The sequence below is a fragment of the Phacochoerus africanus genome, chromosome 6 (genome assembly GCF_016906955.1).
Source record: "Phacochoerus africanus isolate WHEZ1 chromosome 6, ROS_Pafr_v1, whole genome shotgun sequence".
In the NCBI taxonomy this organism is placed as follows: Eukaryota; Metazoa; Chordata; class Mammalia; order Artiodactyla; family Suidae; genus Phacochoerus; species Phacochoerus africanus.
In genome coordinates this window covers 83987887-84005431 of record NC_062549.1, presented here as the reverse complement: position 1 = coordinate 84005431, position 17545 = coordinate 83987887, and the positions used below count along the sequence as shown (strand labels likewise).

Below are 17545 nucleotides of genomic sequence, written 5' to 3'. Positions count from 1 at the left end.
GCTTTGACTACTCAAGAGCCACAGCGGCCAGAGGGCGCTTGCGCCAAGCGCCCGAAGGGGGTGGGGCTCTTGCCAGGGGACGGCCTCGCGCGCCCCCTGGCGCGCGCCCGGGGAGAAGAGAGAGCGGGAGGGGGCGGAGAGGAGGGAGGAGGCATGGAGGGCGGGAGGGGGGAGGGGAGCCGGAGCGAGGGAGGGTTTATCGACCGGGCGATTTTGGTTAAAATATTCAAAATGGCGGACGGAGGAGCAGCGAGTCAAGATGAGAGTTCAGCCGCGGCGGCAGCAGCAGCAGGTAATCATTACAGCATTTTACATATTCATATTCATACTCAACCCCGGCTCCCGCTGCCCCCCCCCGCGACTTAGCATAATTTATTAGTACTCAGGATTATTATAATTAACGGCGGGGAGATGGGGGGCCGGGGAGCACGGAGCCCCCGCCGGGCGCCAAACGGAGGGGGAAAGAGGCTCGGAGCGGCCAGGCGGAGGGGGAAGACAAGGGGCAAAGGGGGCTGCGATCCACCGCCCTTCCTCCTGCCCCTGGCCCACCCCGCCGCCGGCTCGCCCGCCCGCGGGCACCGGCCCTCCTCCGCCGCCGCCGCCGCCGCCGCCGCCTCCCGCCGCGGTGCCGGGACCCGAGCGGGTCCGCGGCGGGGCCGTAGGGCCGGGGCAGAGAGAGAGGACAATAAAGACATTTTACATATTCATAGCTGCTGGGCCGGCGGGGCGCGGGCGGGCGACCCGGGCCGGGCGGGTGCGGGCTTGGGGGGGGGGCGTGGAGGGGGAATGGAGGTGGCGGCGAGCACAATGCCGGGGAGGCGGCGGGGCCGGAGCGGACCCCGGCGGCCGGACAGCCGCACGCGTCCTCCCCCCGGGAGCGGGCCGGAACGGGAGGGGGGCGCTGCCCACCGTGGGGGGCGGCCCGAAGGGCGGCCGGGGGTGCTCCGGGGAGAGCGCCCTGCAGGCGCCCGCGCTCTGCCGCCGCGCGGGGGTCCGAGCGGGGCTGAGCCCGGGGGTCACGGCTCCGAGCACCTCGGCCGCGCCCCACTTGTCCCTCGTGTGGCGGCTTGACCCGAACCAGGCCTGCGCTGTTGGTGGGTAGGGGTGAGCGCTCTTGGGAGCAGAGAGGTGGCCTCAGGTCGGAGGGGGTGGGGAGCCCGCGCCGGGGTCCGCTTCGCCCCCTTAGGGGCAGACTGGGTTGAAAGCGGCCCTCGGGTAAAGTTTCCTTCTGGGGCCGCCCCATGCGTTCTCGGCCAGCGGTCAGGGGTCCCCTTGGGTCCTGGGAAAGCCCCTGTCCCTCGGTGGCCGTGGTTTCCCGAGCGAGTTGTGTTGGAGGTGCCTGGTGCGGTCTGAGCACCGTTTCCCCCAGCCCCTCCCCGCCCCTCGCCTCTGCGCTAGACCGGGACCGACCCGGCCCGGGGCCCTCGGGGGCCTCCCGCTTCCAGGCCCCAGAAGCGCCTGGAGGCCTCTCGGGAACTCGGATGTGAGGCGCTGCCCTCCTGCCCCTGCCCCAGAGCCGGCTGAATGACAAGTTGATGATATTCTTGGTTTCCCCTCTCCTGTTGGGAGCTGAGCAGGGGCGGGGGTCCCCCTCCCTGGTGCTTTGCCCGGGTTTTCTCTCTCGGTGCTGGGTCCTCTTGACTCTGGTTAGCTGAACCTCTCTCATTTGAATAATGTCTAATTCGGGGAGGTTTATATTATTGAAATGGCCGCCTGGCTTTCCCCGCCTCTCATGTTTAGTAATTCAGACCTTTAATAACAGCCACTCACAGCCCAACGCCGTGTTTATATTTTACATTCGCCCCATGTGCTTTTGTGGTTCGATATTTTTTTTTTTTTTCCCTTGGCAATCCACAGGACTCTGAGATCAAACCCAGGCTGTGCTGGGAAGAGAAGGGGGAGAGCTAGGCCTTGGCTCCTCTAACAGTGGCCTAGGCCTCATGTTCTCTGCCGCTTGATTTATTTACTAATAACCAAAATGACTGCCCCCCAACAACTTCCACACACATACCCCTCCTCCGTGGGCCCGACAAGCCCTCTTGGGGCCTTACTAGCGTTCAAATGGCTCCTAGCTCAGCGTCAACTCTGGTGTTTTGTTTTCTCTTAAAAAGACTTTCTTATAGTTTGCCATAATATTGGGCCTAAGGAAACAAAAATCTGTCTTCTCATTTTCAGAGGCGAAATGAAATCTATTTTGGTTTAATAGAAATAAATCACCTTGTTTTGGGGCTAGTTCGCCCCTGCCCTTTGGCACCTACCCCAGGTTAAACACTTCCAGGCTTTGTAAAGGTCTGCAGTATTTGTAAAACTAGTAGGTTTTTTTCTAGGAGTTGTAGACTAACTAGATATTTTAGAAATTGCAATTAATAGCACTTTCATCATTTCTCTGTGCTGCATCCCTTTTTCAATCTGTTCAATCTAATTAAAAATTAGGGCTGATGTTAATTTTGTGCTATCACTGTCATAGACTTGCTTATTTTAATTGTAGCGCTTCTGAACACAGAAATGGGGCTATGTTTTCTTTGAGTGTTTAGTGCCATGGTTAAGTGAGTGAAAATAGAAGAATAAACACAAGATTGTGTCAACTCTGATCTTGGAACCCCCCCCCCTTCTTTAAGTTGTCAGAATTGATTTTATGTTTTATGGAGACTTAGGACATTTGGTCTGGGAGAGGCAGTTTAATTTTTGCCATTTAAAAGAATTTTGATTTGAGGGCTTCCTTTGGTAAAGTTTTCTTTCTTTTTTCTTTGATATTTTTATAGTTCTGATGTATTTTTAAAAACATAGTGTTGCTTCTCATTGGTGGTTTTTTAACCCCTGCTAGAAAAGTATCAGAGAAGTGTTGTTTACCACCCATGTGTTTAACCTGTGAAATTATGTTAAGACACTTGATGGTCAGTTGTGAGGTACATATTTTGTGAGACATTATTCATCAATTTAATTGGTAACAAATTTCTAGATCTGATGGGTTAAAAGCAAGCCAATTTCAAATAATCAGTTCTGACTATTTTTCTTACTTCATCTCCAGTAGGCAGGCAGTGAATGCAGCAGGAAAAAAAAAAAAATCTGTAGCTTTCATGAGAATATTCAGGTGAATGACTGCTTCAGAGACCTGAAGCATGAGGTCGGTTGGACAAAAAAACAGTAATATGATTTCATTCCTTAAGTAATATATGTTTTTACATCTGATTCCCAAGATGTGGTCAAACTGATGATGTCATTGGACAGAGGACAAGGTGCAGTTAATTTGATTTATTGTCCTGAGGTGAAGTGTAGCAGTGAAACCTTCTCATAGGGAAACCATTTATCTCAGGACAATTTCCTTTATAGCTGCAATTTAACCACTGCCGAGGCTGTAGATATTTTATCCAAGATGATAAAATGTACATTGCATTTTACAAACAAAATTTGTCACAATTTTTGTAATACAGGAAAGGATGAGTATTGTTAACTGGCCTTATATTCTGGTTGTCTTTCTATGATGTTGTAAAAATTCATTTCCTCAAATTCTCAAATGGAGACCATGGGTTTTAAAAGAGTATACTCAGCGAAGTGATCCATAAGCATGCTTGTTTAGGTAGGTTCTTTGTGGTCCCCCAAACTCTAGCAAGAAGCTGTTTCTTGACCTAATCAGAGCTTAGCCCAGGCTAAAGAAGAAGAGATTGTATTTGCTTAAGAACCTATTTCAGTGAATAAAGTAGTGAACTTGAAGAGGATGAGAGCTGTAGATTCTTTTAGGTTGAAATTACAGTGTTTAAAATAAGGTACATAAAATACAGTAAAACATGAGTTTTGCAAACAGTTTCTAAAAAAAAAACTCAGAATTCCTTTTGGATTTGTCTTAATTTAGTCTGAATACGTTTGTGCATTTTATTGTTTGACTCGTGATTTTTAAAATTGTTCCACTCAGAGGTAGTGATTCCACATATGATTTTTGACATATTAGATTTTCCTGTCATACATTTTTCATCATTTTTCACTAATTTATATTAAAGCAATGATTAAAATGTCCTGGGAATGTGGTAGAATTGCTGTGCCTTATTTCTAATTCTAACTTGTAAGCCAAGTTTAATAGAGTGTTTTATTTTAGGTTACTTTAGAGCCTTTGTAAGTATATAACCTGCCTGTCTCCTTTTGCATCTGTCAGGCAGCCTCCCACAAGTTTTCAGAAAATCCATTGTCACTCCTTTCTTAATTTGCCTCATCTATTAATTATAGCAGTACTTTCGAATTGAGGTCTTGACAATTCATTTGACAGCTGACCAAATATTTTTAATGTCTAAAAGGATCATTCTTCTTCAGAGTTATTACTCTTAAAGTAAATTTTAACCTTGGCCTGCAGATAATTTCTAATTCCTTTCATTTTGTCATTGTCAAAAATCTCAGTAATCAAAGAATAAACAGTGACGGTTTTTCAGGTTTAAATGGTGTAATATTCTGCCACATTTTAAATTTACTATTCTCTGCATCAATAGGCAATATAAAGCAGAAGAAATAAAATATGTTTCATTGCTTTGTACATTGAAATAATTGTTAATCTATTATTCATCTGGTCAGTGGATTTTGGAATAAGTTTAGGACTTAGAATGTTAAATTGCTCTTATAAAGCAGCTAGAGATGATTAAAGGACCCTTGAATATCTTAAGCAGATTGGTTCTAAAATGATAGAACTAGAAATTTGAATGTTATTGTTCATAAGTATTCCATTAACAATGAAACTTTTAAGTTCTTGAATCTCTATTGCTTGATTTTGAATTTAGGTATGTGGGTTTGTGTGTTAAGCTGTGTTTTTAAAATTGATCTCATTTTCATGAATATCTGTTTCCTTTGTACTGGGAGGACTATAATATTATGTAGTAGTGATTTTATGTTATCGGTTATTTTTGTTAGAGTTGAAAGCCCACAGCTTTAGCCTTTTTTCAAACACCTGTTAAAATTAATTTTCTTTTATAATACTGGCATGTGACTTATCATTCATTTGCTTTTGTATAAGTATTGGTTCAGGTACACAGTTTTTGTGATTAGTAAAGGCTTACTATGAAGACTAATTTTAAGCAGGGATGTGTTTTCCTAATGGCAGTGATTGTATTTAGAACTATTTAAATAATTATTGTTTACAGAACAGAACAAGTCATAGATAAAACATGTCCCATTTTGGTCACCCATGTTTCTTGTTTCCTTTAATGTCAAATGCCTGAGCAAACATGTTTATTATTTATTTCTTAAAGAAAATCTTATTGAGTATGAGTTTAATTGTTAGATATCTGCCTTATGTGAGTTTCTGTATCCCTTCTGAATGAATTTTTTCCTCCTTTTCCTTTTTATAGGAAACTCTTTGGGCCAAAATTCTGCTTACTTATCTTGATTGTGTTATGTAAAAATATCTTTTTGAATGGAATCAAGGTTGAAAGAGATAATAATTGTGGTTCACGGATTCCTTATCCATTTTCTTTTGCTGAATTTTTTTTGCACATTATCGACATTTTTGTAAACAAAGGTAATTGAATAACTTAGTAGATTTATATTTCTTCCTAGGAATAAATTGGTTTTATTTTGCAGTGAAATACGTCTAACTATGTTCTAAACAGGCACTGAGCCCCTATAAACTCTTTCCGCAGTAAAAGCAATGGAAACAAAAATAACATGAGTGGAGCCAGTGCCTGATTTACTAATCCATGTACAGTATATTTAGAATTGGGAATATGAGAATTGTCTTCAGTTTCGGAACCTCTGATTTGAAGAAGCTCTTTACATAAAATGCATGTGGTTTATCTTTACATAAAATGCATGTGTTTTTTAGAGTTCTGTTTTTACTATAGGATGTTGATTTATTGAGCATTGGTAGGATATCTTATTTGCACTCAGCAGCTGATAGAAACTCCTTTGTTTTTATTTATTTTTTTCCCAGTTAAGCAGATACTCAAGTTTTCAGTGTTTCCTAGATTTTTGCAGACAGGTCTGGCAATGAACAAAAGAAGACTCAACAAATCTCTACATTTATCAGATTCTTTTTAAAAGTATTATCCAGGAAACTAGATTCTTATCCAGAAAAAGATACATAATATTAATTTTTAAAAAGACAATGTGAAAAACACAAAACTTAACTCAGTGTGAGTGTTTGGTAGTAGCTTTACTCAGCCTGTAAGATTGAACGTCATTGCAAGTACAGTTTAATTTGTCACATGATTTATTTCATAATTCCTTTGTAACTTTATTGGTTTTTATGTTGAAATCATAGCGTAGTATGTAAAGTTAAACCATTAAATCAGTAAAATAATAAAAAATTATGATAGGTGTTTTTTTTTTTTTTGGACTGGTGAGTTTTTTCTTTGCAGTGGAAGGAATGGCTGGGAAGTGAGCATTACGTTGTGTATGTTAAATAGCTCAGTTGTTTTTAACATGTAGTCACTTCCTCAGGTAATAGAGTTGGACAGAATAGCTTTGTAACTCGCAGAGTGAATATAATTTTTTAGGGAAAAGTGACTTAGCTATTTTCTTGTTTTAGTATACTTATTTTAATAGTGTGCTTGCCGGGGGGGGGAATGCTTTTTTTTTTTTGCTGATTCATACTGCAGCAGACCAGTATATTATAATCAATCTTTTAAAAATAATTATGTAAACATAGCTTATAAAAAGTATCTGCTGCTTCGTACGTGGTCTGATGTCAGTTGTCTTTGGGGCTAATAAGAGAATATAAGACTGCTGTGTAAGACGGCTGGGAAGTTTACACAGGGAAAATTTTAAAGCCACATATATACAGTCAGCCTTCCATTTTGGTGAGTTTGACATCCGTGATTTCAGCCAACTGCAGATCTAAAATATTGGAAAGAAATATTCCAGAAAGTTCCAAAAAGCAAAATTTGAATTTGCTGCACCCCATGAACTATTTACGTAACATTTACATTGTACTAAGTATTGTAAGTAATCTAGAGATGATTTAAAGTATATAGGAGGGTACACATAGGTTTTATGCAAATATTATGTCCTTTTTTGTATGAGAATCTTGAGCATCCTTGGGTTTTGGTATTTGCAGAGATCCTGGAACCAATTGCCTATGGATAACAAGGGATGACAGTAATTGCATATTAAAATGTATATAGTTAATAATGATCAGAGTACAAATCAGGGTGTGTCCAAGTATATAGGAACCAAAGCATCCTGAACCTTTATAGCTGGAAGATAATTTAGATACAGTCTCTCTTAACGCCTTTACAGATGAGGCAATAGTCTCACAGTGGTTTAGTGACTTGCCCACAGTCTCTTAACGATTGAGTAATGGATAAGAACAGAAGCCTTCAGACTTTCTAGTCTCCTCTTCCCCATGCACCCATCTCTTCCTCATTTTGCTACTAGTCAGAGAAGACTTTTAGTGGAGGGTGAGATTTTTAAGCTGAATTTAAAAGGGTGAGGGATGGGAAGAGCATTGCAGGGCAGGTTGTATTCAAGGTTGTGCTGTATAGGTAAAGAATGAGGTATCTGTTCTATGGGCACAGAAGCCTTTGGAGGTTTTAAAGTAAGGAATCCCATGATAAAAGTTTTGTTCTGGAATTAGCATGGTGATGTGCAAGATGGTTTGAAATAGGGAGAGGTTGGATCCCTGGAAACCAGTGTATAAAAATTGAGGTATATGGTTTGTTGATTAATTGCTTTAAGTGCTGTAGGATACAAACACAGTAAGACAATTACTGGGCCTCTAAAGTCTTTCAGCCTAGCAATTGATATAACGAAATAGATAATCCGTAATAAGGATGTCGAGAATGTTGTCCAGTTACATCACATAGAATAAGGACCTTTGGGAGAAATCCTTCCCAGGTTTTTACAGTAACAACTCTTTTCTGACTAATGATTTTGTTTCTAGTCTTCTGGACATTGAATTAATTGACTTTATTTCCTTTTCTTTATTCTTCTTCTTCTTCTTCTTTTTTTTTGGCTTTTTTAGGGCTACATGTGCAGCATGTGGAAGTTCCCAGGCTAGGGGTCCAGTCGGAGCCACAGTCACAGCATCACAGGATCCGAGCCTTGTCTGCGACCTACAGCACAGCACCACAGTTCATGGCAACGTCAGATCCTTAACCCACTGAGCAAGGCCAGGGTTTGAACCCATGTCCTCATGGATACTAGTTGGATTCATTACCTCTGAGCCACAACAGGAACTCCCTGTTTCCTTTTCAAATCAGACTACAGTGTTTAGACCAAATTATTAACCTGAAGAGGCACTTGTGGTATCCATTTTTTTTTAGCCTCATTCCCAGTATCATTTTAGGTCCTTACTTTTGGTTTTGTATTTCATTTATTGCTTTGATTTTTAAGCTTCTGTTATTTTGTGTTTTATGTGGGCTACCGTATATCCTTTCTGAAGCAAGGCAAGTATAAATAAAATTATTATAACTATGACATAATGATACTGTCTGTATTTTTATAGTACCTTAAAATTTATAGCAGCGTTTTCATTTGCTCCTTTCAGACAAGTATTATTATACCCATTTTATAGCTGAGTAAAATAAAGCTCAGATTAAGTGACTTTCACAAGTTATGTGTTTAATAAGCACTAAGTGTGTTTGGGAAATAGTAAGTCTTCCAGGCCAGCTATCGCTAAGGCTGTATATTGGAGAGTGGTGGAAGGCAGGTTGCAACTCTCTTGTGGAGAGCTCTGAGTGCTGTGTTGATAGTGTAGGAGTTTGGATTTCATTTGCTTGACTGTAAGGAATCATTGAACTTTTTGTTCTGGACGGAGCTATGATCAAAGCCCTTAATTTAAAGTCGTTAGCAGCTAATTAGAGTCAAAGGCAATATCAAAGTTTTGAGTTTAGATTATCTAAAGCAATGCCATGAACAGAGGTAGAGAAGTTGGAAGTGGGAGCCATTTGGGGGAATAGGCAATGAATTCAGTTTCAACGTGTTTTGGTTGACTCTTATGAGGTAACAAGTTTATTGTAAAAATCAAAAAAAGTTTTACTGAAGTAAATGTGTGATAAACATACAAATAATAGGATTGAGATTTATGCTCATGCCACTGTGTTTGGACTGAGCATTGAATCTGAACACTGTAAATTCTAGACATCTCACTTTTGCTTGGCTGCTATAGTTGTTTCAACAATAAAATAGTGATAGAGGGGTGTTAGAGGGGTGCTGTGTGAAGTAACAAATTGGTAGCAGAAGTATTTTTAAAGTACTGTAATAATTTTTCTTCAGTGAGCACAAGAGTAAAATCTGCAATATTATTACTTGTGCTGCTGTAGAGAAGAAGCTGTAGCTTTTAGATTGATTCCATGGGACATCATACTGTAGGTTATACATTCCCATGTGCAGCCAGCACCTTGGGAGGGGGAGGTACTCCCCTGAAAGGCTTCTATGCAATGGAGGTATTGCATTGTGGCAAACATAAGCTTGTCCTTAATTTCAAGGCATTTTCTTATCTTACCCCTACCCCCGCCTATGCATTCTTATCTTTTTACTACTTCCTTAAAGAGCATGACTCAACAATTCCACCAGGAAGTCCCCTTATAGGCCCACCACAAAGTGTTTTTTTTTTTAATCAGGTTTTAATTTAAAAAAAAAAAAAATCTCCCTAAAACTTTGTGTTGAAGAACTGTTGTGGGAGGGTGGCTTTATTTCATTCTGATGCATGGGCTCTCCTCTCCTCTCCCCCTGCACAGTTCCGTCCCAGATGGAGACCCAACCTGAAAGTAAACCCACTGTTTGGCTCAGGCTGATGTTTGGGATGCTCTGTGAGAATCTTTGCTGACATTCTTACAGTGTCCTCTCCCTTGGAATGTTGTGCTATTTGGTGTGGAATAGTGAAAAGGGCACTGGGAGTTGGGAGACCTGGGCTCTAGATCAGTAATTCGCTTTATGAATTCGGGGCAAATTATTTCACCACTGATTTTCTTTTTCTTCTTCTTCTGCATTTGTAAATCAGAGTTTTCAAACAAAAGGCCATTGGCATTCTTTTCAAAATGAATTTTAGGCAGATGCTTCATGTTAAAAGGTAAGAGTTGCCCTGTTCTGATTGAGATGGTTAGGGGCAGGGAAAGCCTCCTGCCTCTACTCCTAACAGTGGCCCTTAAGGCCCTTTCATGGGATCCTTAGACTCCTGCTGGCTGCACTGTTTGAGAACTGCTATTATCCTTATTTATCATATGGGACCTATGTATCTCCACTCTATCCACAAAATAGCTGATCTCTCAAGCCTCTGCTTCTGTCCTGCTTTTGTCTGAATTTAGCACTTAATTTGTGTTCATTTAGCTAATTCAGCACTTCATTATACACAGTCTTATTTCCTTCTCTAATTGAGTTATATAAGTAAATCTTGTCTCCTAAGAGCTTTGAGAGCAGGAACACATTGCTAGGGACAGAGTAGACATTTAGCAAATGATGCTTGATTGATTAAATTAGGGGTTCTCAATCTTTGCTGGGATAAGAATCACCCATGGAACTTTTTCCACATGCAAAGGCCCAGGCCTTACCTCCTGAGTTCTAATAAAGTAGAAGTATGGCCATCCATAGTTTAAAAAAGCTTTACAAATGATTGGGTAGCATTGAATGATTACTTGCTGCATTTTAAGCTTATTGCTTAGAATATCTTGAACTGTGGTTCTCAGGGCATCGTAAAGACTCTATAGTGGAAGAAAACTGAGCACTAGGAAACTTTGGTCCTTATTCTCTTTGTAACACTATCTATCATGATACTGAACAAATTACGTAACTTTTCTGGTCCATATGATTCTACATTGATAAATTGTGTTTTGTTTTCATACTTTGTTTTTCTTTTTAAGCTGTGGAATTCTTGAAAAGCATCTTTTTTTTGGGTGAGTGAAGACCAGTAAACACAACAGATACTTTGCTTAACTTTCATCTGAATACCATTTTAATAGACATATTAAGAATGTAAACTTTAGTCACTTATGGTAGAGCATGATAATGTGAGAAAAAGAATGTATGTGTGTATGTGTGACTGGGTCACCTTGCTGTACAGTAGAAAATTTACAGAACACTGTAAACCAGCTATGATGGAAAAAATAAAAGACATTAAAAAAAAAAAGAATATGGAACCTTGATCTTATCTCAGCAGCAGAGCTAAAAACATATGAGCAGCATAGCTAAAACATATGAGTCTGAAAAGTGGTATTTAGATTTTAAACTTGAAACATCTTGGTAGAATGTGAATGAACAAGGACAGTAAGCTTATCAGGAACTTTAATAGTTCTCAGTGTGAACATGAACTGGATTATAATTAACCAACCTGACTGGTCCTTCTGCATTCATTTAATTCAATAAGTATTTACAGAGCTTCTATTCCTTGCCATGCACCCAGCACTGGAGAAAGTAGTGAATAAAGTCAGACACTGACTCTGTCCTCTCAAAGCTTGCAATCTGTTGGGCAAGTCATATGTTAAATAACACTGTTCATAGTTAATTGGGTAAAATATGGGAGATTTTGAATATGATAGGGACATAAGCCTAAAATAGGGACACCTAATCTGGACAGGAGGATTTAGGAAGGGCTTCCTGAGGAAGCAGTGTTTGCACTGAGACATGAAGGGTGACTGTAAATGAATCAAGGCTGGGAGTAGGAAGTAGGGTTGAAAATGTTCTAATAAGCAAAGGGAGCAATATACACATAATTCTTGAAGCCAGGGAAAACACAGCACTTTCAAGTTACTGAAGTTCCGCTTGACTGGGTCCAGGAAGGGTAGGATTTAGCTGAGGAGCTAAAGATGACTTGCAAATAATGAGGCTATTTTCACCATCTTTGTCCTTTTTTAGTGGTCAGATACAAAAGCAAAATTTGTGGAAGAGATTCCATAACCTTTAACAAATGTATTATATTCTAGTGATAACAATAATAATGTTTACCAAGTCTTTGTGCTAGTTACCAAATTTTACATGCATTTTCATGTTAATCTTCACAGTGACCCATGAAGTATGTACAGTTGTCATTCTTTTCATCTTTCAGGTAAGAAAACTGTAAAGAGGCTAAGTGGTGCATCTAAGTCTCTGACCTATTTTGGTTGTGGCTATATGAAATTAAGAGCATTACTATGCTCTTAACTGTTAACTTCTCCTTCCAGTCAAATTGAATGATGTTCTATTTAACAGATATTATTTCTGAGTTTATCCTTAATATTCTTATGCAGTTCCCAGTTCCAGATTGTGTGATCTAGAATCAGTGGTGCATTTCGTCCCTATCTTGGAGTTTGGAGAGATGGACACTTGATTCCCAGATCTAGTGTTAACCTAGCTTTCAAGCATCTCCGGTTGCTGATTATAAAAATATTTTGAAGCTGTTTGTATAAAGATTGCTGATTCTGTTAACCCAGGAATCCTGAATATTTTGGATTTGTGTTAAGAATTATATTTAGGAGTTTCCGCTGCAGTATAGTGAGTTAAGAATCCAGCTGTAGCAGCTCTGTCTCTGAGGAAGTACAGGTTTGATCCTGGCCCTGCACTTTGGTTTAAAGGATTTGGCGTTGCTGCAGCTGAGGCATAGGTCGCAGTTGTGGCTCAATTCAGTCCCCAGCCTGGAAACTTCCATGTGCTGCAGGTGCAGCTATTAAAAAAAAAGAAAGGAAAAGAATTATATATTAAACTGAAGCTATTTTCAGATGTTAACATACAGATCATTTTCATTTGGGACATCATATTTTTTTGTTGGCTAGATAGGAAGTTAGGACTACTATATATAGTTACATATTATTTTGATTAACATATGTTTAAGAATTTCCTGTTGTGGCTCAGTTGTAACATACTCAACTAGTATCTGTGAGGATGCGAGTTTGATTCCTGGCCTCTCTCAGTGGGTTAAGGATCTGGTGTTGCTGTGAGCTGTGGTGTAAGTTGCAGACCTGGCTCAGATCTGGCTTTGCTGTGGCTGTGGTGTAGGCCAGCAGCTACAACTCCAGTTAGACCTCTTGTCTGGGAACTTCCATATGCTGCACGTTCGGCCCTAAAAACAAACAACAAAAAAAAGTGTTTAAAATATTTTAATGTTTCTCAAATGATCTGTGACTTAAAATTGATATACTGGCAAGTGCTGTGGATTTGTTTACAACTTCTCTTCCCCCCACCAAGCTGTTAGTAAGCCGGCTTTCAGTTGAAGAAACATGACAGTTGATTATTATTTCTGATGAGAAGTCAGACATTTAATGGTGTCGGTGTTCCCAATCATACATATCCTGTTTAATCCTGCCCCATATCACCCTGTTTATTGTTATGCAGTTTGTGTCTGAAACATTTTTCTTTACACTACTGTGCTGGGGCACACCCCTCTTCTCTCTGAGGGCTTCTTCATGCTGTCAGCCAAGAATGCAGTTTTGGCAGACTGTAGTATATATTCACTCGGATGCCAGTCACTGTTGGTTAGAAAGGAATTGATGAAAATCCTCTGATATTATGAGAGACATTGTAAATATCACAAAAGCCTGAAAAGACAAATTAAGAATTTTATGAGTATTGGTGGAAGAAATCATGGTGTGATTTCAGAGGGTTAGACTATGGTGTTGGAGACATTGCCAGCTCATGATACTGGAATCACATCTTAATAGTTCCATCTTGCTGTGAGAACCAGTAAGTGCTGGGTCAATGATTGAGCCCCTCTTCTGGAATGCACTCCTGTGTGTTGGCAGACCCATGTCCCCCCAGTGCACAGTGCCTCCACATCCACGTTCACATTCTAGGTGTGCCTGCTATCTTATGTTATGTGTGTATAATTTAAAAAGGAATCAGTGTACATCCTGCTTCCTTTCTTTTTTTGCATGGTTCCCTATTTTTTAGGATTTACTCAGGTAAATAAAACAATCTTTTTTATTTGCTAGGTACAATCTCTGGGTAATTTCAAGGCTAGTCTTTTTTTTTTTAAGTTCTGAACTTTCAGTTGAATGACTTCTAGTGGCATAAATAACAAACAGTAAATCAACGGTTTAAATTATTACTCAGGGTGGCTGTAGCTGATCAAGGAAGAGTCATCTTAGTTAATCAGAGCGACCTGGTGAAATCAACAGAGGGGCAATTTTCACCTTGTCTTGTAACTTTGGAAAATATTGACATGTCTGCAGATTTCAGTTCTTCAAAAGCTAACCTAACCTGCCTTTTTACCTAATAATTTTTCACAGATACCATTCCACATCTATTTAATGGTGCATTATTTTATTGTATTGATGGACCAGCTAATTTACTTATTCTCTTTTGATGTACATTAGACTTTTTCCATATTTATAAGCATCTATCTACAGTGTTTTACCTTTTTAAAGGTAAATTCTTATAAGTAGAATAGTAGCATAAAAAATTATACACTTAAAAATTTTGTACTTGTTGTCAGATTGCCTTGAGGGAGGTGCCATTATATATTTTTTATCTTTTATATATATTTTATTTATAATATTTAATCAGTTTCCCCACAGTCTCTTAAATTTTTGATATGTTGATAGATGAAAGATAGCTCATTGTTTTAATTTTCATATTTTTGCTAAAAGTTGAATGTCTTATTACATTTTTTATTTCTTTTTCTGTGTATTTTTCTTTTTTTGTCCACACCCACAGCATGCAGAAGTTCCCAGGCCAGGGAAAGAACTCATGCCACAGCAGTGACCCAAGCCACAGCAGTGAAAATGCCAGATCCTTAACCTGTAGGGCCAATAGGGAACTTCATCTTTTCATGTGTGTGTGTGTGTGTGTGTGTGTGTGTGTGTGGATATATTTTAGGTTTTATTGCAGCCTAGCTGATTTACAGTGTTGTGATAATTTTTGCTGTACCAGAAAGTGATTCAGTTATACACGTACACACATCCATTCTTTTTCAGATTTTTTTTTCCCACATAGATTATCACAGAATATTGGGTAGAGTTCCCTGTGCCATACAGCCCGTCTTGTTGGCCATTCATTCCATGTACTGAAGCTTGCATATTCCAATCCAAAACCCCCAGTCCATCCCTCCTTCAACCTCTCCCCTTTGGTAACCACAGGTTTGTTTTCAAAGTCTAAAGCCATTTCTGTTCTTCAAATAGGTTCATTTGTGTCCTTTTTTTTTTTTTTTTCAAGAGAGTCTCCATCTATAAGTGATGTATGTAATATAAATGTACCATAAAACAGTGATTTCTTTCTCTCGTTGTATTGCCCTAGTTCCGGCCCTTTCATGAAAATTTATAACTTGAATTTTCTCTTTCCATGAGTACTCCCTTCTCCCTCCAATCTAATTAATTCCTGTACCTCTTTCAAGAAGCGGCTTAGAGAATGAGAGGAGAGCTAGGGTCATATCCTGGGAACACTTAAATATTCCCTCAGCTTCCCCTAAGGCTCCCCAGACATGCACAGAGTTGGAGTTAGATTCCTTCTTCTGTTTCTATAGATTCTATTCAGGCATCTGAGTTACCAGTTTAATTATTGGCTAACCTGTTTCTCTTTTTCAGGATAGCTTATGCTCTCTGAGGTCAGGGCTACATTTTATCCCGACCTTTAACATATGCTTGGTATGTATTTGGTGCTCAACAAGTATTTTTATTGAATTTTTTTTTTTTTTTTTGGTTCTCAGGTTTTCTTTTAGCAATGTACCTCTACTGACAAGAGGAAAATCAACTTGTATCCTAAGGGAGCCTGGGGTTATATCACAAAATGAAAAATGGTGGTGGTCCATATAATTTTAAAGTATTAACCACGAATTCTTTATTCTTTTTAATAATATATTGGTGTTTATTTTACATATAAAATATTTTAACAGTTTTCAACTCTGAGTAAAATTTACTTTCCAAGGGAGTTCCAACTGTGGCGCAGTGGGATTGGTGGGATCGTCAGCGTCTTGGGAGCTTTGGGTTGCAGGTTTGATCCCTGGCTGGGCACAGATCTGGCGTTGCTGCAGCTCTTGCTTAGGTTGCAGCTATGGCTCAGAACTGATCCCTGGCCCAGGAATTCAATGCCACAGGGCGGCCAAAAATGAGGAAAAAAAAATTTACTTTCCAGGAAATTATGGCATGTTTATCCTGTGGCTTTGAGTTCTCTACCAGAGATCCTTGGCAAATCATTCTCCTGATATAGGAAGCACATATGAAGTGAAAAGAGAACCAGCTCTTTAACTGGTCAGCTGTGGGTTTGAATCCTGACTTTGTACTTACTGGCTGAGGGCCAGTGGGCTAGTTATTTAGTCTCTTTATAGTATTTATAAAATTATCTGTTTAATTTAACAAGTTTATTCATAGCAGATATTTTCTTGAATGCCTACAGTTTTCAAGACATTGTGCTATTTGCCCAGTTTGTGATTGGAACAGTCATAGCGCGTGCCTTCATGGAGCATCCCATGTGCCACAGTTCTCTTCTTTGTAGACTGTTAGCATTTGTCCTCCTTCCCATGGATCTATAGCTAATTTCCCATCACTTAGCAGTGCTTCAGCAACAACTAAATCTTCTCTGGAACCAGCTGGTTTGCGACTAATCATAGTTTAAAAGAAAGAGTGCATTTTTGAAAGAATAAGAAATGATCAGCAAAAACATCTGCATATATTCTATGTGATCTCTCATTGACCCCTGCCTGATAACCATAAGTGCTAGATGTGTGTACCCCCTTGGTAGTCAGATACCTGTAGCCATCTGTTATAGTTGCAGGTCACCTGTGGCACTGTAGTCCTGGAGAGCAGGACTTGGGCAAACATGTTTCTTTTAGCAGAGGGGAGTTAGAGTGAGCCTAATTTTTTACTCTCCTTGCTTTTAAGACACTTTAATTTTTAATCACATATTTGGGAGGGGAAGAGTAAAGGAGGAATTGAAAAGATAATTCATTCTAGGAGTTTGTTTACTACCTACGAATTTGGAACTGACAAGACGCTAAATCATTTCAGTGGATGGGTTGAACTGGGGTCTAATCTCTCAATAAGCTTGGGGTTGTCTGGGGTGTATGGAACAGGGAATTCCAGGAAGCTGACAGTAGTGAGGAAGGTAATTTAACTTGAGTGGAGATAGCTCAACAATGTTATGTGTCAACCCCAGTTGACATCCAGCAGTGAGAACATTTTAAATTCCCTTGGTGGCTAGGAAAGATGACCTTGAAGGAAAAGGGGCTATGTAGCAAAGACATGATCATGTGTGTTGTAGAGTGTAAAGACCTACCTAGGTTATGGCATGTTGTTAGAAAGCTGAGAGGTCAGTGGACTTGAGATTGTTGTAATGCATAAGGTTTTTCCTAAATATTTGGTGGTGAGGGGAAGAGCTCAGATAAGAAACAGGTACAATAACAATCTGTTGGTTTTTCCAGGTTTCTCTTTTGGCCATTTTTATCAAGTAATTTTTATTTCTCTTTATCAATTGTGACTATGATATTTTTACTACTTTGAGTGATACTTGTGGAATAAAAAATATTTTTAGATACTGTTTATAACTTTAACCATACATTAAGTTTATACAAAGTCATTTATAACTACTATTGGTCTAATTTCTATAAATAAAAAAATTATTGGGGATATTCTCTTTCTTCTGCTCCCCTTCTTAATTTCCCTTTTCTGTTTTTATTTTTAAAAAGAAAAATTTCCTTATGGTGCAGTAATGCCAGCTTTATCCATTTGTA

The 17545-nt window shown here is 39.7% G+C and overlaps 1 protein-coding gene across 1 annotated transcript in view; it reads left to right on the top strand.

Moving 5' to 3' along the window:
• The first annotated feature begins 229 nt into the window (after positions 1-229).
• Positions 230-17545, top strand: part of POU2F1 (POU class 2 homeobox 1) — a 181953-nt gene continuing 164637 nt past the window's right edge. The window contains exon 1 of the mRNA XM_047784009.1: positions 230-292. Within this exon, the coding sequence (XP_047639965.1) occupies positions 232-292 (61 nt within the window). The 5' untranslated portion in view covers positions 230-231. The remainder of the gene's footprint in view (positions 293-17545) is intronic.